Source organism: Rana temporaria, chromosome 1 (assembly GCF_905171775.1).
Source record: "Rana temporaria chromosome 1, aRanTem1.1, whole genome shotgun sequence".
Classification (NCBI taxonomy): Eukaryota; Metazoa; Chordata; class Amphibia; order Anura; family Ranidae; genus Rana; species Rana temporaria.
Genome location: NC_053489.1, coordinates 610,668,931 through 610,696,783, shown reverse-complemented (window position 1 = coordinate 610,696,783; position 27,853 = coordinate 610,668,931). Strand labels below are relative to the sequence as shown.

The window sequence follows — 27,853 nt, the reverse complement described above, 5'->3', positions numbered from 1 at the left end:
CTATCAAAAAGTGTTTCCCAGTGCTAAGCCTTTCATCTGATTTCTAAATGACTTCATTTCTAAATTCCAAAAGCCAATATAAAGGAATAGTAGTGGTAAAAAAAGCACTTGTGGATCTAACCAATCTTATTTTTTGTACAATTCTCCTTTAAGGGGGCGTGACAAGGGGTGTGTCCTATGCCTGCTTACTTTTGCCGATAGGTGTCCCTCATTCCCATCTCAAAAAGTTGGGAGGTATGTTATAGTGACAGGGCCTCTTTACCATGTAGGTGACAGGGCCTCTTTATCAGGTAGGTTATACTGACAGGGCCTCTTTATTACTTAGGTGACAATAACAGGACCTCTTTATTAGGCAGGTCACAGTGACAGGGTCTCTTTATTAGGTAGGTCATAGTGACAGGACCTCTTTATTAGGTAGGTGACAGTGACAGGACCTCTTAATTAGGTAGGTCGCAATAACAGGGCCTCTTTATTAGGTAGGTCACAGTGACAGGGTCTCTTTATAAGGTAGGTCACAGTGACAGGGTCTCTTTATTAGGTAGGTCACAGTGACAGGACCTCTTTATTAGGTAGGCCACAGTGACAGTGTCTCTTTATTAGGTAGGTGACAGGGCCTCTTTATTAGGTAGGTGATAGTGTCTCTTTATTAGACAGGTGACAGTGACAGGGTCTCTTTATTATGTAGGTAACAGTGATAGTGTCTCTTTATTAGACAGGTGACAGGGTCTCTTTATTATGTAGGTAACAGTGATAGTGTCTCTTTATTAGGCAGGTGACAGGGTCTCTTTATTATGTAGGTAACAGTGATAGTGTCTCTTTATTAGACAGGTGACAGGGTCTCTTTATTATGTAGGTAACAGTGATAGTGTCTCTTTATTAGACAGGTGACAGGGTCTCTTTATTATGTAGGTAACAGTGATAGTGTCTCTTTATTAGGCAGGTGACAGGGTCTCTTTATTATGTAGGTAACACATTGATAGTGTCTCTTTATTAGACAGGTGACAGTGATAGTGTCTCTTTATTAGGCAGGTGACACGGTCTCTTTATTATGTAGGTACCAGTGATAGTGTCTCTTTATGGACAGGTGACGGTGACAGGGTGTCTTTATTAGGTAGGTGACAGGGCCTCTTTATTAGGTAGGTGACAGGGCCTCTTTATTAGGCAGGTGACAGTGACAGGGCCTCTTTATTATGTAGGTATCGGTGATAGTGTCTCCTTAATAGGCAGGTGACAGTGACAGGGCCTCTTTATTATGTAGGTATCAGTGATAGTGTCTCCTTATTAGACAGGTGACAGTGACAGGGCCTCTTTATTATGTAGGTAACAGTGATAGTGTCTCCTTATTAGGCAGGTACAGTGACAGGGTCTCTTTATTATGTAGGTACCAGTGATAGTGTCTTTATTAGGCAGGTGACAGTGACAGGGCCTCTTTATTATGTAGGTACCAGTGATAGTGTCTCCTTATTAGACAGGTGACAGGGCCTCTTTAGGAAGGTCACAGTGTGTGATGACAATTCTCGCACGTATCACGTTGCAGCCTGTGTTGGGTTCTGGCAGGAGAACAGGAGTATCAGGGCTGGGCACAGCAGCCTTTGGCTACACCTGGAAGGTGTCTTGGCAGGCAGAGCGCAGAGAATTGGCGGAAGTGCCGGGAAACCTGCGAGCCAAATCATGTCAGGTGTGAGACGGGCAACATCCGACCGCGCTTTGCGCTGCCATTGGCTGACCCGGCTGGGGAGATATCAGGAGCTCGTCTGTGTGTGGCCCTTGTGTGAGGAGGGGGCGGAGCCGGGAGTCCGTGGGAGAGATGTATATCGTCATCGCTGAGATGAGTCACATTGTGAGTTTGAGGAGAATGTGTGGGCGGGGCCAGGGGTAAACAGGGAGCCCGGGGCTGTGTACTGTCCTCGCATCGCGCTCTGTGCTTCATCTACTACCGCCTCACTGACAACCCAATGTACACAATTCAGTATCTATGGAAACCTTCTACAACTCACTGAGGTGTTCCCTCATGTATCTGATCAATAACACTGACATCTAGTAAAACAGTACACAAGCACACTGTGCCTTATGTTACCAGGTGTAAAGGAAACTACAAGCTTACCTCAGCCTTGTCATTGATGGCTGCTCCAAAATGGCGGGAAAAAATACTCCCTAATTCCTGTCATTTTAGGAATTCCTGGATACAGGAGATATAAAAGTTTGGTTAACCACTTCAATACCAGGCACTTTCGCCCCTTCCTGCCCAAGCCAATTTTCAGCTTTCAGCGCTGTCACACTTTGAATGACAATTGTGCGGTCATGCTACACTGTACCCAAACTATTTTTTTTTTATCATTTTCTTCCCACAAAAAGAGCTTTCTTTTGGTGGTATGTGATCACCTCCTGGGGTTTTTATTTTTTGCTAAACAAACTAAAAGAGACAAACATTTTTGAAAAAAAAAGTTTCTCTTTTTGTCCATGGACGAACACAGCTCCTTAAGGGCTCTTTCACACGTCCCTTCAGTTTCCTTTGTCCGCTCCGTCGGCTCAGCGGGGATCCCCGATGAGCTCTCGGCGGATAGGGCGGTGCCCGCACACAGTGCAGGGACTGCCCTGTCTCAGCTCTGCTGTCCCCTTTGGGGAACTGGATGCAGACGGACCGTCTGTCCGTCTGCATCAGTTCCGTTCCGCCGGACGGAAGAAAAATAGGGTTACGGACACGTTCCCATAGGGATTCATTACAAGTCCGTTAACGGACTTGTAATGAACGGACAGGCGGAACGGACGTCTGAAAGGGGCCTTAATCTTGACAAGTTGGTTATGTTCCTGTTCATAGGAGAGGACTAGGCAGAACATAACAGAGTTGAACAGCCCTGCCCAGGGGAGCGGTCCCTCCAGTCATAACCCCTCACCCTGCAGCATGCAGCTCAGTTTTTTTCTGCCTAGCAGAGGAGAAGGACGTCGCTCCCTCTGGGCCCAGAGCCCTGAAGAGATTTTTAATTATTATTTATTTTATTTTTGTGATTCTTCTATCAACTGCCGGCTGGGTGACAGGCTGGATATTATAGATCCTTGTAGTCCCCCCAGTCTGGCCATCGAGCGTGAGCAGACCTTAGCTACGTGCTGGCTCGGCCACGACATACCCTATATGGCTCCAGGGGTGGCCGGTGAGCATATGCTCTGGGCAGGGCCGCCATCAGGAATTATGGGGCCCCTTACACAGCTTCTGGCATGGGCCCCCTGGAGCAGAGAACTGGGGCGGGGTGCTGCCACCTGAAATCGAGGAAGCGGGGGGCTGCCGCAAATTGATAAGCGGGGGGGGGGGGCCTTTACAAAACAAAGGAGAAATAAAGAAAAATATATATAAAACAAAGGGGAGTAGCCATCCGGGGCCTTGGGGACCTCTGGGCTCTTTAATAAAAAGAAAAAAGAAATAAAGAATATATATATATTTTTTTTAAAAAAGGCCAACCCCTCTTTTTAAAAAAGGGCCCGGGGGACCTCTGGGCCCTTTAATAAAATATATATATATAAATGTAGGTATATATATAAAACTAAATTACAAAAAAAAGGGGTTGCCATCCGGTACCTCTGGGCCCTTTAAAAAAAAAAAAACTTCTGGGCCCTTTAATAATAATAAAAAAAAACATTTATAAAAAAAGGGGGGGGGGGGTTGCCATCCAGGGCAAAAAAAGAAACAAACATTTATAAAAAAATATATATATATATATATAAGGAATAAAAAAATATATAAAAAAATATATTTTTTTTTAGAAAAAAAAGGGGGGTTGTCATCCGGGGCCCTGGGGATGTCCGGGCCCCTGGGGACCTCCAGACCCCTAAAAACAATTGTCCCTTTAATAAAAAATAAAATAAACATATATTAAAAAAATATATTTTTTTAGAAAAAATAAATAAAAAAAAAGGGGGGGGGGTTGCCGTCTGGGGCCATGGGGGCCACGGGGCCCCTGGGGACCTCCGAACCTAAAAAAAAAAAAAATAGATTGGCCCTTTAATAAAAAAAAAAATATATATATATATATATATATATATATATATATATATATATATATATATATATATAAAAAATTATAAAAAAATAAAATAAAAGGGGGGTTGCCATCTGAGGCCATCTGGGCCCCTGGGGACCTTCGGGCCCCTTCCAGGTGTACTGCCTGTACCCCCCTGATGGCGGCCCTGGCTCAGGGGTCCACATATGACTGGGCTGCTGTTGTCTCACTCACAGTGGACTGGGCCGACAGCTACTCTGTACCAACGGTTGTGGGTCTGTCAGGGAAGTGCCAGCAAGTCCTCACAAGGACGGGTAAGTACGGTTCCTCCTGCCTCGGCAGGATGGAACAGCTGGGCATTCCTGGGATTAAGGGGTTCTCCTGCCCTCCCTTTCCCTGCTCCCTGTTGCCCTTTCCCCTCCTGCCCTAGGGCCCGCTGCGACCAGGGTGTACCTGTGGGGGGACTCCGGGTCCCTGTGGGGGACCGTGGGGATGCCAGGGTCTGCTTTCTGTTAAGGGTGGTCTGTCTCCTGGGAAGTCTCTGCACGGCCTTCTCGTCCACATCGCAGGGCTCAGGCGCCATTTTTTGCAGCGCCAAAGCCATTTTTAGTGTGCCTGCTTTTCTCTATTATAATTTCCATTGGCGGCCATTTTGTCCTGGCCGCGCTGTGGCGCAGGTCGGTATTGCGGGCAACCATTTTCTTGTGGTCCTGGCCTTTTATCTGAGGTGGATTTTGGCCTCTAGCGCTGGCTTTCTAACAGCGCACAGCCTATTCACCTCACAGTTTTTTCCTCACAGTTCTTTCTTCACACACACGCTGTGTATACAAGGAAGGCGGTCAGCGGTGCTGAGCAGTCTTCCTCTGGGTAGTGAGTCCCCTGGGTAACCCCCCGGTCGGTTCAGCAAGGAGGGTGGACTTCTTGAGAGTTTTTCACATAGTCCCTGAGGGCTGTCAGTGGGTGAATATGGAGTCAGTATCTGGCCTTTCTTCCCCTAAATTGCCAGAGGCAGAAAAAGGTGCTCCTGCACCTGCGGTTCCCATGGATACGCTGTCGGCAGTCCTGGAATCATTTGTTGCCAGGGTGGAAGTGGCGTGCGAGCGTAAGGGGGGTAAAAACCGCCCCCTCCCCCTGCCATTTTCTGGGGAATGCTTTGACTTGGATTCGGGCCTGGCCGCGGCTCAGGACCCCGGTTCTGGTATGTCAGAGGATGCGGATTGGGACCTCCCTAGTGAGGAGGATCCCTCGTCCGGGTCAGTGCAAGACAGGGCACTTGTGAGTGCACTTATTGATGCTGTGAGGGACTCTCTCAAGCTGGAGGATGCAGCTGGGACTTCAACAGAGGGGTCTGTCTCCTTTGGGTCACAGATCTAAACGCTCTGTGAAAGTTTTTCCTTATATTACTTTCTTTAATAAGTTCATAGATAAGGAATGGGAACGGCCGCAGAATTCCTTTGTGGTCTCTCAGCGCATGGCGGTCCGTTATCCTTTTGAGGAGAGCCTTTTGAAAAAATGAGCCTCTCCTCCGGTCGTGGACCCCCCGGTCTCTCGGCTAAATAAGGTAACCACTCTCCCAGTAGAGGGGACCCCTGCCTTTAAGGACCCTACTGATAGGAGGTCCCGAAGCTGTGACCCGTTCCATGTTTACCATGCTGGGGTCTGCGTTGCGGCCTATTTTGCCTGCAACTTTGGTGTCTCAGACACTTACTGAATGGACAAAGATTTTGCGCCAGACAGTGGAGGAGCATGAGCTCCCCCCTGAGTGTGTGAGGCTGGCCAACCAGTTGGTACAGGGCCTTGTGTATGTCTGTGATGCCACTCTGGATGCAGCCCCCTTAATCTCCAGAGCATCTGTATCGGCGGTGGTATTACACTGCCTGATTTGGCTGAAATTTTTATTCAGTTACTACTGTTTATTACAAAATTCTTGTGTACAGCATATGGTGGTGCTGATTTGAATGATTTAGAGGGGGGCTTGAAGTGATGGCAGAGGAGGGTGCTGTGCAAAACCAGTAGCCGAAAAGAAAGTCTCCAGCACTCCAGAGATGTAGTCTTATGCCGCGTACACACGACCATTTTTATTGGTCTAGAAAAAACAACGTTTTTTCAACCCGATTCTTGTTAAGCCTGCCTTGCCTACACACGATCATGAAAAAAAAATGCTCGAGCAAAGCGCGTGATGTACAACACGTACGACGGCACTATGAAGGGGAAGTACCATTTGGATGGCGCCACCCTTGGGGCTGTTTTTGCTGATTCCGTGTTAGTAAAAGTTTGGTGAGAGACTATTCACGCTTTTCAGTCTGTTACAGCGTGATGAACGCTAGTTTTACCAGAACGAGCACTCCCGTCTCATAACTTGCTTCTGAGCATGCACGTTTTTTTCACGTCGTTAAAGCCCACACACGACCATTTTTTACGACGTGAAAAACGACGTGAAAATTTAGAGCTTGCTCGCATAAAGGTGGAAAGCTCTTGCGGGGGGGGCGGGGGACCAAGACAGCTGCCGAGGGACCCCAGAAGACATGGATCGGGGCCACTGTGTGCAAAACGAGCTGCACAGTGGAGGTAAGTATAAGATGTTTGTTAAAAAAAAAAAAATGTTACTTTAATGTTCCTTTAAGGTGAAAAAAACACGAGGCTTTACAACCCCTTTAAGCATTCTGTTTTTATGTAGATTTTACATAGTGTCCCAACTTTTTGGGGGAAATGGGTTTGTATTTGTTATGTTTCTATCATGAATGTATTAAATAATTTTGACCGAGGCGCCCAGCCAAAACAAGCTTATTAATTCTCGAAGCAAATACTGCGTGGTCACAGTCCTCTTTAGGAACTCATCCGAGACTTTTCTACAGAATTGTACTTCAAAGATGAATGCCTGAAAGGCAAACAGTGAGTACAAACCTTGCGTGCAATCATTAATGGAGACAGTAGTAAAAAATTCCGATGCTTGTACTCATATGCTGAAGAACAGAAGAACAATGAACTGTAACTTGCAGTGAATACTTTAGTAAACACAACACTCCAGAGGGCAGGAAAAAGAGTCAAAGCAATGGTGTCTTATAGCATCATCATTAAATAATATTGGAAATCAAAGCACAGGTATGGGATCTAGGATCTGGGATGTTTGGGAATGGGGGGTTTCCTGAAAAAGACTCTGTTCATTGGCCTCCATACCTGAAAAGAGTGCCCCCTTATCCTTTGTGATAATTATAAAGTGAATAACATTTGTGTTATGTGTAACATAAAAAGAGTTAACTTAAAACAATATTTTAGACCCATAGGCCCAGATTCACAAAGCACTTTTGCCGACGTATAACAAGATACGCCGACGTAAGTGCAAATGTACGCCGTCGTATCTGTGCGCCGGACGCACAAACTAAGGTGCGCCTAAAAACAGGCTTCATCCCGCCGACGTAACTTGCCTATGCCGGCGTAGGGTGGGCGCACATTTAGGCTGGACGCATGTTGGCGCTCCCATTGATTAGCCATTCAAATATGCAAATTAGTGAAATACGGCGATTCACGAACATACGTTCGCCCGACGCAGTGCGCGTAAGTTGTACGTCCGGCGTAAAGTTATTCCCCATAAAGGAGGTCTAACCCAGCAGCAGACATACAAAGGTCTGCACCAGGGAACACAAGCTGGCGTATTTAACGTTGGACGTGTCTGGCTAGGCGTAGGTTACATTCACGCTGTACGCAGTGATCCGGCGTAGTTTAGGCAGTTGTTCCGACGTGGTTGTGAGCATGCGCAGGGGGATGCGCCCACGTCTCGGCGCATGCGCAGTTCGTGATACGTATCTGTCTGGCGCTCGGCCCAACACTTGCATGGGGTCACGCCTCATTTGCATGGCTCACGCCCACTTCCAACTACGCCGGCATACGCCTTCGAAACCCAGTGCAGCGTTGGGAGCACTGGCTTGGTGAATTCCATGCTTGCCTCTCTGCGCTGCGTTGGCGTAGCGTACATTGTTTGCGCTACGGCGGCGTAATGTGCGCCCGCTCTCTGTGAATCTGGGCCATATTTTTTAAGGATTCTCTGTCTGCCCTTGTCTAATAATTTATTTACTGTCCACTCACGTCAGTGGACATTGCTCATACCTCCCAACTTTTTGAGATGGGAATGAGGGACACCTATTAGCAAAAGTATGCAGGCATAGGACACACCCCTTATCACGCCCCCTTAAAGGAGAATTGTACAAAAAAAAAACAAGATAGGTTAAACGCACAAGTACTTTTTTTACCACTACAATTCCTTTATATTGGCTTATAGAATTTACAAATGCAGCCATTTTGAAACCGCATGAAAGGTTAAGTGCTGGAAAACAAGTTTTGATAGATAAAAAGTGCATTTTATACACATCTATATAGATCAGGCCAAAATAAGGGACAAATGAGGAGCAAAGAGGGACATTGATGGAAATCAGGGACGGTTGGAAGCTAGGATTGCCTGTCATTTTGTACCAGACCTTGTCATTGTATGTGCAGATGGGTAAGGGGCTAACAGAAGACATTGTCTGGCATAGTGACTAGACAAAAAAATGCTTGAATTTGTTGTTAGCAAGCACCAATCTTTTCAGCCACTGTGAATGCAAATAAGAAATATATCCTTCTCAGAATAACTGACACCTTGAAAAATTCCGTCCACTAGCATTCTAAGAAATGAAAGCTTATTTGCTTACTAAATTGAGAAGGGAGAATACTTAAAGTGACACAATTATTCTCTGTAAGAAGCCACTGATCAGACTGACACTGCGCTGATTACTACCAGTAACTTTCACCATTAACCCGCAGACACTCAGGTTTGTGTATCAAGGTGACAGGGGCATCCTGGCTGGCTGGAGGAATGCCGGAAAGACACAACAGAGTTGGAGCAGGAGTGGGGGATTGGGTATCTCATAGCTTATCTGAAGTTGAGTGGGACTGGGGGACACCTTGGGTGGGGGACACCTTGGGTGAAGATGACACCTGAGGGTTGAGAGGGGAAACCGGCAGCCCTGATTCTTCAGGCAAAGAGGTTTTTGGCAGAGAAACTACTAAAGAGTGCCCGAGAGCTGCAACTAGAGTGGGATTATGTGGAAAGCCGAGTTCAGTAAAGTCTCCCATTACTGAGACCTAGCCCAGACGTCATCCTCCAAGAAACTGTTTTTTAGGTCATCAGAGTCCTGTGTCCCGCCTGGGAGAGGAAACATAAGGAAGCTGCCTCGCTTCTCTCATTTCCAGCTAGAGATTTAAAAAAGGACAGCTCTGGAGTGGGGTTCTGATAAACCATATGTCCCAAGACATTTCATAGTGAAGGGGGAAGTTGCTTGGTCCTAATGGGAAGACAACTTAGTTAGGGACTTCTTGCATGTGTCAAAACCCTACAGGACCCGCTTCCAGGACATCTGGGGGGGAGTGGAGCTTGGGGTGTGCCATCTACCAAGACCGGGTAGTGGGGCTTAAAGGGGTTGTAAACCTTTGTGTTTTTTCACCTTAATGCATTAAGGTGAAAAAACACCTTGCAGTTTCGGTCCTCCCAACCCCCCCGTTTTACTTACCTAAGCCCCAAACTTCCGTGGGCACGTCCCTGCCATCTTTCTTTCCACAGAGTCCTGGCTTTGATTGGATAGATTGATAGCAGCGCAGCCATTGGCTCCCGCTCCTGTCGATCAAATTCAATGACCCGGGGGTCAGGGCGGAGTGTATAACTTGGGAGCACGCCCACAAGGTAACCCCCTCAGTAGAGCGCTTCTCCTTGGGGGTTATCTAATGTGGGGAGGAGCCGCAAGAGCAGCTAAGGGCCCCCAGAAGACGAGGATCGGGGCCACTCTGCGCAAAACAAGCTGCACAGTAGAGGTAAGTATGACATGTTTGTGTTTTTAAAACAAAGCTTTAGTATCATTTTAAAGCAGGAAAACTAGACTTTACTCAAATAAAATTGGGGGGCCCTTCAGACATATGGTCCAGGACTTTTATTGCTGAGCAGGACTTACGCTTGTTGTCCCAGTTGCTGTTTTGGAGTCCATGCTCAAACTTTTTGGTTGCTTACTTGGGGGCTATTGTTGGAACTCTCAGCCCTCCAGCTCACAAGGAAGAAAAGTCCTCAGAAGGACACCTTTTGCTGCAAAGGTGCCATCGGGAGCCTGTAAATGTGTCGGGTGCACACAGGACATTTTGATACGCAAACATGCAGCCACTCTGTGCCAAGGCCCATCCACCAAGAGGCCGCATATTTGCGTACTGTCAGTGTGAAGGGATTAAGTGCACATACACTAATAATTAAAGTGATTCTAAAGGGAATTTTTTTTTTTTTAAATAAAAAACATGTCATGCTTACCTGCTCTGTGCAATGTCAGAGCAACCCAGATCTACTTCTTCTGTGGTCCTCCGCTGGTGCTCCTGGCTCCTCCCCCTCTGAGTGCCCCCATAGCGAGCTGCTTGTGTGTGCTTTCTCTCGAGCTGCACTCTGTGTGTCCATAGGAACACAGAGCGTAGCTCGGCCCTACCCCCAGCTCTTTCCTCACTGGTTGTGATTGACAGCAGCAGGAGATGTTACTCCTGGGCACAGCGCTGGATCGAGCTCAGGTGAGTATAGTATAAGGAGGGACGGGGCTGCTGCACACAGAAGATTTTTTACCTTTAATGCAGAGGATGCATTATGGTAAAAACCTTCTACCTTTGCAACAACTTTAAAGTGGAGTTCCACCCAAAAATGGAACTTCCACTTTTTGGAATTCTCCGGTGTCACATTTGGCACCTTTCAGGGGGGAGGAGGGAGCAGATACCTGTGTAATACAGGTATTCGCTCCCACTTCCTGGCATAGACCACCGTGGTGATAGCGGTGACCTACGCCATATCCTGCACCTCCTTTGCCCCCCCCCCGCTGTCTTCTGGGATACACACAGGTCCCAGAAGACAGTAGGGACCAGTGAGGACGCGCAGCCCGACTCGCGCATGCGCAGTACGGAACCAAGAAGTGTAGCCGCAAGGCTTCACTTCCTGATTCCTTTACCAAGGATGGCGGCGGCAGACGCTGGGCGCCCTGCACAGGTAAATGCCCTAATATTAAAAGTATTGCAGTATTTGTAGCTGCTGGCTTTTAATATTTTTTTTTTTAAGTGGACCTCCGCTTTAAGTTTAGCTGCACATATTTTTAATGGGAGGCCATAGTTCTACTTTAATTACATATTGCATTACTGAAACCAGACCAGAACGGGAGAATAACAATTGGACAGTGCTTTGCTTTTTTTGTGTTGTTTTATTGACTAAGTCTAATGCCGCATACACACCATCACTTTATGTGATGAAAAAAAACGACATTTTCTGAGAAGTAAAAAACGACGTTTTTGAAACTTCAATTTTCAAAGACGAAGTTGCCTACACACCATCGTTTTTCTCACAATGTTCTAGCAAAGCGAGGTTACGTTCCACCACGTTTTACCATTGAAGCTCGCTTCATAAGTAGTTTCTGGGCATGCACGGATGAAAAAACGTCGTTTTAAACAACGTTTTTGCTACACACGGTCAATTTCTGTGAAGTAAAAGTTGACGTTTTGAAAAACGACACATAAAATTGAAGCATGCTTCAATTTTTTTTGGTAGTTTTTTAGAAGACATAAAACAACGTTTTCCCCCACACACGGTCAATTAAAGTGACGTTTTTAACCACTTGCTTACTGGGCACATATACCCCCCTCCTGCCCAGGTGAAATTTCAGCTTTCGGCACTGCATCGCTTTAACTAACAATTGCGCGGTCGTGCGACGTGGCTCCCAAACAAAATTGACGTCCTTTTTTCCCCACAAGTAGAGCTTTCTTTTGGTGGTATTTGATCGCCTGTGCGGTTTTTATTTTTTGCGCTATAAACAAAAAAGTGAGACAATTTTGAAAAAAATACAATATTTTTTACTTCTTGCTATAATAAATATCCCAATTTAAAAAAAAAAAAAACATTTATTTTTCTCAGTTTAGGCCGATACGTATTCTTCTACATATTTTTGGTAAAAAAAAAAAAAAAAAATCGCAATAAGCGACTGGTTTGCGCAAAAGTTATAGCGCTTACAAAATAGGGGACAGAATTATTTTTTTTTAATTATTTTTTTTTTACTAGAAATGGCGGCGATCTGCGATTTTTAATGGGACTGCGACGTTATGGCGGACACATCGGACACATTTTTGGCGCCATTCACATTTATACTGCGATCAGTGCTATAAATATGCACTAATTACAGTATAAATGTGACTGGCATTGAAGGGGTTAACACTAGGGGGTGAGGAAGGGGTTAAATGTATCCCTGCTTAGTGTTCTAACTGTAGGTGGAGGGGGGGGTGACTGGGGGGGTGACCGATCTGTGTCTCTATGTACAAGAGACACAGATCGGTCTCCTCTCCAGAGACAGCACCGCTGTCTCTGTGTAAAACGGCAATGAGAGATGATCTCATATGTTTACATATGAGATCCTCTCTCATTGGCCGCACAGATCGCCTCGCGAACGGCCACTCTGATTGGCCGTTCGCGGCGATCTGTAATTGGCTGTGTCCGAGGGACACGGCCAACACAGATTTTCCCCGCAGCGCGCTCTGGAGCGCGCGCGGGGACCGCCCTAAGGGGCGGACGTCAATTGACGGCAGTTTGGCGATTGGGATCCGCACTGTAGCCGTCAATTGACGGCAGGCGGATCCCAAGTGGTTAAAAACGTCATTTTTTTTCATCACATAAAACGACCGTGTGTACGCGGCATGAGACTATATCTCTACCTACTTGTACATGGGACATACACATTGCCATTTAATTTTTGCCTTCAGTCTTTGTTTTAATGATTATTCTGTCATCTTACCCTCTTCAAGTTACCTATTTTCTAATCTGATTTAATGTTATGTAAACAGTTACCATTGTTAATCTTACTGTATTTGGTAATGAACTTGTTTCTGGAGCTTGCCATCTAAGTAGAGTTAGTGGAGATAGTGATTGAACCCAAAACTATTAATTTTAATGTATCTGTTTAGCACTTTTTACTGAATAGCATAATAATAACTAAACTATAAAAGCAAAGCAAACTTTCATTTTTTTTTCTGTTAAACGAACTGGATAAATGATCTTTGAGTTCCTGCAATAAAATGTTTAACCTTTTAGCCAACAAACAATCTAATTACAATTCCAGAAAGCTGGAAATCACCTGAAAATCCAGGCAGCGAAGAGCGAGGGCTTTTGGGAAATATGTGTAAGGCCCAATCAATAAAGCAAAATGTAGGGGATTGTAAGCAAGGTGATTTACTCCCAGTGGGGTAGATTCAGATAGATTAGCGGATCTTTAGATCTGCGTAATCTATCTGATTTACGATCCGCCGGCGCAAGTTTGAGAGGCTAGTGCTGTATTCAGAAAGCACTTACCTCAAAACTTGCGGCGGCGTATCGTAAATCCCCCGGCGGAATTCAAATTCCGCGACTAGGGGGAGCGTAGTATTTAAATCAGGCGCGTCCCCGCGCCGATTTAACTGCGCATGCGCCGCCGGCTAAATTTCCCAGAGTGCATTGCTCCAAATGACGTCGCTAGGACGTCATTGGTTTCGGCGTGAACGTAAATTACGGCCATCCGTATTCGCAAACGACTTACGCAAACAATGTAAAAATTCAAAACTCGGCGCGGGAACGACGGCCATACTTAACATAGGATACGCCGCATATAGCAGGGGTAACTATCCGCCGGAAAAAGCCGAACGTAAACGACGTTAAAAAGAAAAGGGACGGGCGGGCGTTCTATGAATCAGCCGCATAGATCCGACCGTCGGATCTCAGAGATACGACGGCGTATCAGGAGATACGCCGTCGTATCTCTATCTGAATCTGCCCCAGTATGTGTGACCAGCATGTGCAGCTAAGCCCCCTCCTACAGACAGAACATCTGGGCCATATCGATTCCAGCGCCAAGCCCACTCCTCCACGTTTACAGATGCAGGCCGAAGGCCTCTGACTTATCCTCCTGGTCCATAGATCACCCGTAGCACCTCTACACATAGGCCTATGTTTTGAATGACAGTCATTAAATATGGGTAACAGAAATTATTCTGTATTTATTTGATGAATGTAAATAAATTGTAATTATACTTTGGTAAATGTAATTATTATCACTTTGCCAATTGGAATGTTATTCTCTATTCCTGCTACAGTTTCACAGAACCAACTGAGTAAGTGCGCCTCATTACTCACCAAACAACGCTTGTTGGAACCCAATTGTTGGAACCTAATCCCATTCTGATCAACACATAAAACAATTGAATGCTTTTCTTATGTATATTGACAATAATAAGGTGTAGAAATTCCGAGGCTTGGGGGGGGGGGGGGGGACCAGGGCAAACTGTGAGTCTTGATACATGTGTACAGCTAAGTGTGGTGCACAGCTATTGCAATGTTGTAGAACTTTTCTCAAGACTCTCCCATCCTATGGAATTCTGACCGACTGTCTCTTATTCTGTCTACCCTTAGATGATCCCTGAAAACCCTCTCTTCAAAGATGCCTATCCTGCCCCTACCTAATAACTGTGCTTTTATTTTCTCAGCTCATCCCCCACAGTTATTACCGTTTTTATCACCTGACCCTTCCTTTTTGATTGCTTGCTCAAATGAGCAGGGACACCAGACTGCAGCATTAATGATCATATCTTAGATCAAATAAGCATGTATAGAATCATTCTAGACAGTCCTTGGGCTCTCCAGGATGGTCCTGTTGGAATAGCGGCATTAGGCAGAGGAGCTGTGTCTGTGGAAGACAGCAGGAAGCGGCCAATCGCTGCATTAACCAGCGTGGAACGCAAGATGGCACTGGACCGGACATGATATCACTAAGGAGGCCATGTTGATGTAAAGGGACAGTAGCGCATTTCGAAGCTTCCGCTTCTTCATCCGACCTGTCTGAAGTGAAAGATTTTAATAAATTGGAGTATCATTAATGCTGCACTTAGTGTGGCGCCCCTCTGTGTTTCCCTTTATACCTACAGAATTGTTTGCTTCACTCTAAAGCCTCGTACACACGCTCGGTTTACATAGTCAAGAACCAGCAAGAAAACTGCTGGCAGAGCTTTCTTGCCGAGTATACCGTGTGTGTGTATGAGGCTTTCAGGTTTCTAGTCAAGAAAACTGCCTAAAATCTCGACGAGAAAAATAGAGAACCTGCTCTCTATTTTCTCGTTGTGATTCTCGACAGTGTTTTCCTGCCGAGAAACCCAAGAGTGTGTATACTTACCTGTCGCCGTGGAAACCCGCGCATGCTCGAAATGATGTTGACGCATGCGCGGTAGCTTCCTAGGCATAGGTTGGGTGCAGCAAGATGGCGGCAACGGCATCGAATGTGACAAGCGCATGCTCGTTGTACGCGATGAGCCCATAAGTAAATCTTCATGTTTTGGTAACCACTTACAATGAACACAAAATAAAAAGAGCAATCATCATTATTTAAAAAAAAAAAGTTTATGGAAAAAAGTAACAGATAAAATATTATAAAGTACACAGTACTGAAAAATCATCAGGAGCACTGGATTTTTCCAGCCTGAATGTTACAAAGCCAATAAACACAAAATATATCTCTTTATATATTCAATCTAATAATAAACATCACAATTTTGTAAGCAGTAGTAACAATTTTGTGAAAAGTATTGAGATATTTGACATTATGTTAATCTTTGCTGAGCAGCTAGGAGCAAACACTTGTTTTGAATCTGCTGGTTCAGGCTAATTGTAAAGATTTAATAGAAAAAAGTCAGTTGTGTGTAGATAAATATGTTCCCTCAAAACTTTATATCAAATCATTTACATTTATCACCAAACAATTTACTGTATTCTCAGTGCCGATCCTGACCTCCCTGGGGCCCTAAGCAAAATGACATGGCACATTAAAAATGAGAAGCGGGGGGGCGCTGATGACAGTGACATGTCACATTAAAGAAAGCTGAGAAGCGGGGGGAGGGGGTGTTCTGCTGTCGGAAATGACGCTCGAAGCGGGGGGTGCTGACTTCTTACCTCTTCTCCCATGTAGCCAGCGAGTTGAGAAGCGGGGTGAGGGGGTGAAAATTACTTCTCACCAGGCGGGTGCCCTCCGCAGCTTGACGGGGCCCTAAGCGCCTTGCATAGTGAGCCTATAGGGCGGATCGGCCCTGTGTATTCTATGTTTCAGGGAGTTTCGTGGCAAGACTTTTTTAGCTCAGGTTTCCACCTGCTAGAGGAATGAAGAGGATGTCTTGCCCTACCTGTTGGTTTATCTTCTATTTTATATAATGGAGAATGCAGCTTGAAGAGTTAAGGCCCGTAAATACAATCCGATTTTATGGGCATAATTGTCTGATGGACGTGTTGTGTCGGATAATCCGACTGTGTGTATGCGCCATCAGACAACTGTTGGCTGAATTAACGACAACAAATGTTGGCTATTCATGCTCAACAACTGTCTGACAATAAATCTGTTATCCAATCATGTGTACACAAGTCCATCCAACTAAAATCCAAAGTACAAACACGCATGCTTAGAACCATTGTTAAACATTAAGACAACATTAGCAGAAGCTTCCCAAAGGGTGGCGCTAAGGAGCAGAAAAAAACACATATTTAAGTTTTGTTGGCTGAAAATGTTGTGCCGCGTGTATGCAGAACAAGTTCACGTCCAACGCCCTTTGGACCAAAATCCACGGAAAAGTCTGCTGGAAGTCTGATTGTGTGTACAAGGCTTACGACTTTAACCACTTCCCTACCGAGTCATAGTAAAATGATGTCGGCGGGAACCTTTCGTCCTTCAGAGTGGACGTCAAATGATGTCCTTCAGAGTGGACGTCATATGACGTACTTGCATTCCCGGCACGCCCCATTGCTCAGGACCCGGTGCGCGTGCCCGGCGGCCGCAATGTCCCGCAATCACGGCAGGACCATGGATCTGTGTGTGTAAACACACAGATCCATGTCCTGTCAGCGGTGAGGAGACCGATGTGTGTTTCCAGTACAGAGGAACACACATCGATCTCCTCCCCTTGTGAACCCCCCTCCCCCTACAGTTAGAACACACTTTAGAGAACATATTTAACCCCTTCAGCGCCCCTTAGTGTTAACCCCTTCCCTGCCAGTCACATTTGTACAGTAATCAGCGCAGTTTTATAGCACTAATCGCTGTGTAAATGTGAATGGTCCCAAAAATGTGTCAAAAGTGTCCGATATATCCGCCGCAATGTCACGTCACAATAAAAATCGTAGATTGCCGCCATTACTAGTAAAAAAATTAAAATGCCATAATTCTATTCCCTATTTTGTAGACGCTAGAACTTTTGCGCAAACCGATCAAATACGCTTATTGCGATTTTTTTTGTATTTTTTACCATAAATATGTAGAAGAATACGTATCGGTCTAAACTGAGGAAAAATTATGATATTTATTAAATCAAAAAGTAAAAGATATTGTGTTTTTTTTTTCAAAATTGTCGCTCTTCTTTTGTTTATAGCGCAAAAAATAAAAACCGCAGAGGTAATCAAATACCACCAAAGTGATTTAATATGAGAACCTCTTAGTATAAACAATAAGAAATTAGTAGTACCATCATCCTAAAAGTCCAAAGTCTATTCCAAATACCACCAAAAGAAAGCTCTATTTGTGGGGAAAAAAAGGGCGTCAATTTTGTTTGGGAGCCACGTCGCACGACCACGTAATTGTCATTCAAAGTGTGACAGAGCTGAAAACTAAAAATTGGTCTGGGCAGGAAGGGGGTGAAAATGCCCTGTATGGAAGTGGTTAATATGGGAGAAGCATGTCAAAAACTTGTCTTGCTAAAAAGTCTTGCTAAAATAGTCCCATAGAACAAATGGATTTGATGGCTGATTGGGTTCACCAACATTTACAAAATGACATACCCTTTTATTGTTGGCATTATATGAACCCTAGATAAAGTCTCACCAAGTCTCACCAATTTAAGTCACACTGCTGTTTAGATTAGCGCTTCAGTAAAAAGCCTTGTAACAAACAACTCCTGCTAAACTCAGCTCCTCCACTGATGCATTTTGCCATGTTATAGGGTTTAATTGTGCAGTCATTTTGCCCATAAAGTGAAGCGCATCATCAAAGCAGGTTTTGAATTCTCTGATTGGAAGAATAAACATTTTCAGCATAGCTCTGATCTGAACTGTAGTATGGCCTAAATCCCCTCTTCATCTTGTGTTTGGGTGACAGATGCACCCCTCAAGGCTTTTGCGGCTGATCCCCCTAGCTGGTGAGGCTCTGAGTGGTGCTATCTTTTTGTATTGTTATTAGAAGCTTACTTATACCACACTGGTCTGTAATTTCGGTTTACTGGTATTTTAACAAATCCATATTAGATAGAGGATTCTGAAAATGTGTAACATAACTCTTTTGCAGGCCATTGGGTTGAATTTTTTAAATACATCTGCATACAGCATTATTAAAATTTGAATAAAACATTGCTTTAAATTACAGAAAAAGGTTTAGCAGGTTTTTCCCTGCACCATTGAAAAGAACAAGGAGCACCATGAATGCCACGAGTCCCCACAATACTCTTTGGCCATTCTTTGCTTTTCAAGGACATCTGCATCCTCCACACAGTCATTTTCTGCGTTAGTGTCGGCCTTGGGTGTTGGCTTAGGTTCTTCATGGTTATGATGCCTTGGTCCAGTTGTTGGCACACTGGGAATGATGTAGCTCAAGTGGGCCTCTGGTGGTCCTTTCTTGCACTCCTTAGATTTCAACACAGCCTTTTGATCCTGGCAAATGTTCTTCTGCTTTCTTAGTGCCCGAGTGATTTGTTTCCAGTAGGGTTTTTCATTTGTGGCATACTTTGGGCACGCTGAGGGATTTCCACCAAAGGTACAAGATATTTTAGTGCCCTCTTTAGTGCAGTCAACATTTAAAGCCACAGTCTCAGTACCAGACACGGACCACACACAGTCTGCTTTCTCCTTGCTAACAAATTTCCCTTGAAGAGAACCTTTCCCTCCTTTGGAGCCTTTCCCTTTTTCTGCAGGACTGGAGGGAGATTCCTTTCTCTCTTCTTTGTTAGCTCCTCTCTGTTTCTGGTTTCCATTTGCCTTTTCTCTGTCTTTCTTCCCTTCTCTTTGCTTATTTGCATCCACCGTGAGAATCTGTGTCACCAGTAAGATGGTCACACCCAGCAAAGCAATTCTCCCCAGCTTCATGCTGACTTATTGGTATTCCTGGAGTAAAAAAAGTAAAAAGAAACAACATTACCATAACACCAAACACATATGTTTTATAGACTCCTTTACTGAGGTCTGTCAATGTAACCCTCTGGTTAAAGAGTCTAGAACCTCTCATGGCAAACAGAGGAGTCTCAATTCTCTTGCTGCAATTGTCTTAAAGACAGACAGGGTGGAACCCAAACTATTGGTCTTGTTCCAAGATAGAACCTCAAAAAGCATTAAAGCAGTTTGATCAGCATGACAACCAGACAACTAGCATTTTCAGAAAGAGAGGTCATTAATGGCAGTCTATATATTCCACCAGTGCAAGTTTCCTTTGATGTAAGATGTATGAAACAAAATCGTTATAAATATTGGTATTTAAAAAAAAAAAAAAACTAGAACACTATTGATACTTTTTGTAATGAACAAAGTATGGGGAACCAATACCACCTAATTTGTAAGTCTTTTACTATCAAACTGTTTGGTTGCTATAAATTAATGCACATTGTACTTATATTTTGGGTTTTGAAATTCTTTTCTGTGAAAACCTTTATTCCTTTATTTCTTGTTGGAAATTAATACAATATTTTGTATCTTTAAGATTTTCTCAATTTTATCCAAGGTTTTATTTTTTAAAAGGTCAAAATTTTTGTGCTAAAGAGTTAGGGCTCTTTCACACGGAGCGGATCCGTATTGATCCGCTCCGTTAGCCCGTTTGGCTCAGCGGGGATTCCTTGCAGTGCTGTGCAGAGACCGCCCTGTCTTTGCTCTGCTCTCCCCTATGGGGAATCGGATGAATACGGACCGTCTGTCCGTATTCATCCGATCCGTTCCGCCAGACGGAAGAAAAATAGGGTTTTCTTCCGTCTGAAACAGCGGAACTTTGCGGACGCGGATCGTTACGGACGTTAGCGGATGCATCATCCGCTAATGTCTGCAATCCCATAGGGATACATTACAAGTCCGTAAACCGACTTGTAATAAACGGTCCGTTCGTCCGCACGTGTGAAAGGGCCCTTATCTGTAAGGTTGTGCTTCCTTCCAAGACCAGGATGCCAGTCTCTTTTTTTCTCTTACCCCTTTATCCTAATTCTAATACATATAAGTATTCCTTATATTCTTTGTACTTATCTTAAAGCGCATGTTAACCCAGAAAAAAAAAGGATCCTGCTCCTTTAAAGCATGTTATATGACACAGTGCTTGTCCTGTGTCATTTGGACCCCTGTAACACCTAAAAAACCTGGCTGATCCTGCCAGTTTCTCCCCTCCCCTATGTAAACTGACCACAGTAATCATGGCTGCTGAGCCCTGACACCGCGGTCAGTTTGCATGCCTCTGTCATCCGCAGCTCTCATCTCCTCTCCTCCTCCCCTTCAGACTGATGTTAGTGGGGGAATCTCAGCCCCTTCCGCTGCATCTGTCACACAGGGAGAGGAGAGATGTGCGCGATCAGCACTCACAGATACGGGATATACAGCTTCTTTTTTTATACAACACACACAGGTCTCCTTAGGAGACCGAGCAGATTATATAAAGTAAGACATGTGGGTAACAAACCCTTTAAGCATCAGGCCAACTAAAACCAATATTTCAGTTCATGGTGGATGATGGTGACTTATATAACTTGACAGATTCTTCTCTCTCTCATTCTAGAATTCTATTGGAAAAATGGCAAGACATCTACCGGTACTTATATTTCTGGATCTGCACACTTGCTATAATGTTGGATTATCTATATCCTTATTAGTATTTTAACAATTTGTTAATGTTATTTATTGATATAGTTAATATTATGACAAATGTAACAGAAAATGACAAAATGAAAATGGGAACACCCAAAATGCCCAGATCAATGGAAATTAAGTCAGTCATTATCGCAGGAAGATCTCACTGCTTAAGTAACCAAGCCATATAAGAAGCCAAGAGTTATCTGAGCCCACCAGGCTCTATCTAAATGTGAAGTTTTCTTGACATACATCATCACACTAATACAAATACTTTATATTTCCTATTATAAATGCATGACTCTACGTGAATGTTTATTTTGTCTTCACTTACCAGAATGACTGTAGCTAGTGACACATTTAACTGTACGTTGTGTACTAAATTTATTGCAGATAAAAAATTTGTTATAAAGGGATCACATTAAGTAGAAGGTTGAGACTTTTGTAATGACCTAAGCTTGATACTGGAAACTCTGGCCGTTTCTCCGGGGTTCTTGGGCTTTTAAGATCATAGATATATGTCCAGAATGACAAATTAACTTACCTTATATTACAGCAAAGGGCAATACACAATGTGGAGTCTGGCTAAAGGACATTGGCATGTTGGATACCTTTTTTCCCTTTAGCTCTGTAGCGTGGTTAGTTCCAAAACTACACGCCTGAAATTTCCTAAAGTCCAAAAGCATGCAAAGTACGTGATTAACATCTGCCAAAAAACTGGCTAGAGTTGAGGTTATATACTATAACAGGAAAAGGCGTAGTAAATGGTAAGTACCCCTGCATGACATTAGGCACCTCTACATCAGGAACACATGCATTCCTCAACATAGTGTCTGATCTACAACTGCATGGACTGCAGTCAAGTTGTTGGAGAAGACAAATACTTATTACAGTACTATGCAGATAGGCTACTTAGATTTTTTTTATTTTTTTTTGGAAAAGCAAAAACATATAGACATACATATATATATTTTTTTAAATATTAAATATTTCCATATGTGTCATATCTAACCCAGAAATATTGGATAAAAAGTAAATGTTTGTATGGATTTAGTAAAATCAATGCCTACCTTTTAATGCAGAGATTTCCTCTTCGGATGTCTTCTGTTTCTGTGTTTGTCACATGTGTTACTAGTTGTAAGTAAGCGGTATTTATAAAGTGTAGGGGACACACCTATATGATGGATTACGACACAGTCTCACAATAGAATGTTGTGTGACACACCTTCTGGATTTAGGCCAGAAATCCGTATTACGTATAATTCCTTGAGATATTCTACCTGACATCTGTAGTGCTGGATTTCCTTTTGTCCCCTAATAGTTCACAACATAATTACCAGCTTTGTGGTTACTGCTTAGAATTCTTTCACTCTGGTGTCCTTGCACCACCATCTTCAGTGTACTACGTGTAATACAAGCATAGTGACAATGTATTAGAGCTGGTTTTCTGTTTTCTTTGAAGATTTTTACCTGCAGTGCTTCGTGCAGTTTAAAGATTGTTTTCTCAGTTCAATCAATTCGTTGTTTTCCCTTAAGGGTTATCTATGTCCGATAAGGGAGTATTTCAAAGCCTAAAGACAGCCATAGACCATTACGATTTCCTGGAATAGCTCCCGCTGAGCTATTGTGTTCTCCCGCTGTGGGTTGCATATGGGGAGCCATCCCTGTCAGGAGAGCATGCAGTGATTATTGCTAATGGATGCATTATTTCTATCAGCGCAAAGGACAATACTTACCAGTGGTGGTTGGTGGGTTGCATTTCCTGCACCCCCCCCCGGTCGGTCAATTGGTCCCCACACTTAACCCATCTAGGTTGCAGGCTCCCTCCAGGCAGTGGGCCTCTGCATCTCCTTCCTCGGCTTCACGGTGGCACTGTTTCACCTGCATCTCCTTCCTCCTCCTCAACGGCGCCAAATGGGATCACTTTCTTTCCTCGGCCAATAGGGTCTCAGGACCTGCTTCCTGAACCGGGATTGGTCTAGAGGAGAATCAAGAAGACAATAGCGAATATTAATTTTGTTATTGTCACACAACTGGGTGGGCTCGGGGTGCAGTGCTCTGCGCACCGAGTCCACCCTTTTTTGAAGCCTACGGCTCTAATGATGTGCTTCTAAAAAAAAAAAAAAAACTCCCATTAGAATCCATGCATCTGGCACACTGCATGTAAAGTAGGGGCTGAACGCATGGATTAGGGGGGTGGCGCCCCTGCGACCCAAATGGACAGACCACCGCTGATATTTATAATCCATTGTGTCCCTTGTGCTGTTGGCTCCTCCATTAACTGAAATCTAATCCATCTATTCCCTCTCCCTTTAATTTTCCGGTGTGGCAGGGACCTGTGGCAGGCACTCATCAAGAGTGCCCGACTATGCCCATCCTTTCCATCTATCTCCTCCATTCATAGAAGCTGTTCTACAGCTTCTATGATACACAATCTATGAATAGAGGGGGTGGATCTTTCAATCATCCAATCGTCCTCCATTCATAGATCCTGATTCAATCAAAGAAGCTGTAGTATAGTTTCTGTGAATGGAGTAGCTGGGTGGAAAAGCTGGGCATAGTCAGGCTCTCTTGATGGGAGCTTGTGACAACCCATTAGCTCTATTATTGAATACAGCTGTGCCATGCTACTGCATAAACCTTGCTGTGCACAAAAACAAATCACATGAAATTATTTTGTAATAATAATTATACATCAGACAGGAGGCTCATATCTTATGCATTAATCCTTCTTTATTAAAGCGGATCTCCACTCTAAAGTGGAGTCCCGCTGATCGGCACCCTCCCCCCCTCCGGTGTCACATTTGACACCTTTCAGGGGGGAGGGGGGTGCAGACACCTGTCTACAGACAGGTATCTGCACCCACTTCCGGCCCTACGATACGGGCAAAGGACGGGTTTTTTTTCCCCTTCCCGTCCGTCCCCCGTTGTATGCTGGGAACACTCGGCTCCCAGCACACAGCGGGAGCCAATCGGCGGGCGCAGCGCGACTCGCGCATGCGCCGTAGGGAACCGGGCAGTGAAGCCGGAGCGCTTCACTTCCTGGTTCCCTCACCGTGGATGGAGGGGGGAGCAGCAGGGTGACGAGCGATCGGCTCGTCATCTGCTGCGATCACCGCTGGACTCCAGGACAGGTAAGTGTCCTTATATTAAAAGTCAGCAGCTGCAGTATCTGTAGCTGCTGGCTTTTAATATATTTGTTTAGTGGCACATCCGCTTTAATGCTCACAGCAGAAGTGTAAAACATCTAACGTATGCAATAAAAGAAAAAACTGATAGAACCACACCTCCCAGCAGTCCCATGGCCTAAACCACTCCCATTCTAGTCTCTATAAATGGACTGCTCTCACTAGAATCTTCCTCTTTCTTTCTGCTCACGGCGGAGCACAAGATAAGTATCACCAAAAGAATTTTATTGATATTGATACATCTATTATTTTATCTTTTCATATTTACATGTCTATTATTGGTGCGATTTTGAAGAAAATCCCTGCCTTTCTGACACCCAAAGCTTTTATTCCCCAAAGCTTTTTATCCTTATTTTACTGTTTTCTTTTTCCACCTCTGTCTTTAGCACTTCTGTGCCCCTATATTCTTACCTCCGCTCCGCTGGGATCGCTGCGATCGTCAGCGGTCTCCAGCGGCCATACGCTCCCTTCTCTCTTCTTTTTCTCATCTCCTATGCGGCGCGCCATCTTAGCCAGATTCCCCCTCCTCTCTCCTCTATAGAGCGAGCGCGCGTCGCCAAGGAGGCGGATCCTCCGCCTCGCTCTATTCCTGCAGAGCCGCCTCCGCCGTCCTATCGCTTCGCGTGCTGGACTCGGGAGGCGGGCTCTCTCACTCCTATTATCCAATAGACGCCTGGGGGCCGTAGTCTCGCGAGACTTCGCCCCCAGAGCGCAATCGCTCCCAGGCTCTCCTCCCGTCGCGTGCCAGTCAGCGCTGGTGACCGGAGGGAGAGCCTGGTATAGTTTTCACCTCAGCACGTTTTTTGTTCCTGGGAATTTAATTCCCATCACTGCCCTGTGCCCACATTTTCTTCCCCTAAACTCTCACCAGATACTCTGTGTATTACAGATCCTTGCCACATAATACCATATATATTTTTTTCCCCTTTGCACTGCTGCCTCCCTCTCCCATTACCATGGCAGAAGAGGGTTCCCCCTCCCCCTTAGGGCAGGAATTGGTCCTAGAACCAACTCACCTTCTTAGTACTTCCCAATTACAGGACCTTATTAATCAGTCTGTCCAAGCAGCACTAGCAGTGGCTGCCGCTTCTGGACCTTCCCAATCCAAGTATCCCCCTGTGCCCGTACCACTCGGCACAGAACCGGCCACAAAGAAAGGAAAATCTTCCTATAAAAGGAAGAATGTGGTGACGGTTTATGACTCCCCGGCAGGGGAAGCTAATAATATGCTGCGAGCAGATCCTTCCACGGACTGCCACCCCACGCATCCTACAGACCCTTTTCAACCTCTGAGCCTCAGAGAGTCAACAAAAAGGCATGGTTCCGCTAAGAGAGCCAAACCAGACTCATACGTCATAGAGTCGGACGACGATTCATCCGCCGAGTCGGATAAATCCGATGTCTCAGGGTCTGAATATTATGAGGAAGAGGATGCGGGGGCTTCGGCAATCCTCCCGGATGCCAACCCTGACAACCAGGGCAAAGACGTACTAGACGCCATGGGGGAACCCCTATTCAACCCGGACACTATTTCCCATCCCCGCTCGGGGGACTGGTCCCCCCTGCCCCACGTGTCCCAATATGTAGAGCTCTGGGCACGTAAACCATTAGATAAATCCAACCGCAATAAACTTAGAGCGGAGTGCCCCCGCCCGCACATCCCCATGAAGGCGGTTGTCACACCTACAGTGGACCCCATACTAATGAAATACCTGCTTAAGACAGGAAAAATGCCTAAGAAAGGGATAGACCGGTCCTTTACAAATATCCAGGATCGCATCCTGGACCTGTTCGGGCCCCTGACCAAAATCCTGAATTTGGCGGAACAATCCGCGACAACCGGCCAAGGGGTTGATCTGACACAACTTCGCGGTTGGGCCCAAAGAGCCATATGCCTTACGGGCAACGCCAACACCGCCTGTTCAGTCGAGCGCAGGCGCTCAATCCTCATGCGCCTCGACGCGCAGCTGGCCCATCTAGCGGAGTCCGAGCCAGGCCCCTCAGCAGGGGGCATGCTTTTTGGCGAGTCCTTAATAAAGGACATTAATAAGTTCGTTGGCATGTTCAACAGCCTGGATAAGGCACAAACGTCCCTGAAAAAAGCCAACAATACCAGAGTTTTTCCCCGGGCCGGCAGAAGCAGGGGCCGTTCTGCCAGCCGATACAACACGGGCAGACCCTTCCAGAGGTCTTCTGCTCAAACACACTATACTCAGGCTCCCGCCCACTATACCACCACCGCGCAACCGGCACCCTTCTTCCCTCCCCGTGGAAGACCCTGGAGGGGACGCGGCCAAAGAGGATACCCTCGTTCACGCCCGTATTCCGGTGAGTACCACGCTCATTCCCTTTCCCCTCATACCGGTGGGAGGCCGCCTAATGTTTTTTTACGCACGCCTGGTCTGCGATTACGGCAGATACCTGGGTTCTGAATACGGTAACGGGTTTCCAAATAGACCTTGTTTCCCCACCGACTCTGGGGATAGTACCACCCCCTATCCACTTTTCAGAACAAAATGTGACCCTCATAGACACCGAACTTCGGGAATTGATAGCCAAACATGCGGTCACCGAAGTCGTCACACCGTCACCGGGTTTCCTCAGCAACCTCTTCCTGGTCAAGAAGAAAGGGGGGGGTTATCGTCCAGTCATAAATCTCCGGGACTTGAACCAACATGTCGCCTATCGGCATTTCAAGATGGAAGGCATTCACTGCCTTCGAGATCTACTCACCCCCGGGGACTGGTTAGTGAAGGTGGACCTAAAGGACGCCTACCTCACAGTTCCCATGCATCCGGATTCCCAACATCTCCTCCGCTTCAGATGGTGGGGTCGCATCTGGCAATTTACGTGCCTACCGTTCGGCCTGTCCTCAGCCCCATGGTGTTTCACCAAGCTTCTGAAACCGGTCGTGGCATCGTTGAGGAGCAGGGGAGTTCGTCTGATCATTTATCTGGACGATCTCCTCATAATAACTTATTCCAAGAGTCTGGCGTATCGCCACATGAACTGGACCATCGACCTGTTACAAACCCTGGGTTTCGTAATCAACCGAGAAAAATCGGTTCTCGTCCCTGCACAAGAGATGGAATTTCTGGGCTTCTCGATAGACACCAACCTCGCTATCCTTCGACTTCCCAGCGAGAAGTTGGCCCTAATCCGAAAGGAGATCAGGGCGGTTCTGCGCAGGGGTTCCCTATCCCTACGCATTCTGGCACGCATAGTCGGCCTATTAGCTGCGTCCATTCAGGCCATCTTTCCGGCTCCCTTACATTACCGGGCCCTCCAGAGGTTGAAAATCCTACATCTGCGACGGGGCCTCCGCTACGCGGACGAAGTGTCTCTATCCCCAGAAGCTCAGGTCGAGTTACGCTGGTGGCTCCGCCACGCCACCGAGTGGAATGGCCGGACAATTTTCAATGCACACCCGGACGTAGTCATAGAGTCGGACGCGAGCCGACGTGGCTGGGGCGCCCGCTTGGGGATGGTGTCCACGGGAGGGATCTGGTCCAGGGAGGAATCCCTGTTACATATCAACGCTTTGGAACTCTCAGCGGCTCTCTTCGCCATTCAGAGTTTCTTGGCAACACGGACCAACTGTTGCGTCTTATTGCGCATGGACAATATTTCAGCGGTTCAATACATCAACCGCCTGGGAGGTACCAGATCCAAGATTCTAGCGGACATCTCTGCGGAGATTTGGCACTTCTGTCTGTCTCGAGACATCTCTCTTATAGCAGAGTACATCCCGGGGGTCTCCAACACAGTAGCAGACTGGA

General features: G+C 45.6%; 1 protein-coding gene across 2 annotated transcripts; it reads right to left on the bottom strand.

Annotated features, from left to right (window-relative positions):
• Positions 1–18,267: 18,267 nt before the first annotated feature.
• FGFBP1 (fibroblast growth factor binding protein 1) lies at positions 18,268–22,058 on the bottom strand. 2 transcript variants are annotated; one of them, XM_040335220.1, is made up of 2 exons: positions 21,960–22,058; positions 18,268–19,175 (listed from the first exon to the last, which is right to left on the bottom strand). In XM_040335220.1, exon 2 carries the CDS (start codon positions 19,153–19,155, stop codon positions 18,448–18,450), a length of 708 nt encoding a protein of 235 aa, XP_040191154.1. In that variant the 5' UTR covers positions 19,156–19,175; positions 21,960–22,058; the 3' UTR covers positions 18,268–18,447. The 2 variants fall into 2 exon arrangements, with proteins under 2 accessions (XP_040191154.1, XP_040191155.1); XM_040335221.1 differs by having other exon boundaries at positions 18,268–19,173; positions 21,957–22,053.
• Positions 22,059–27,853: the final 5,795 nt, after the last annotated feature.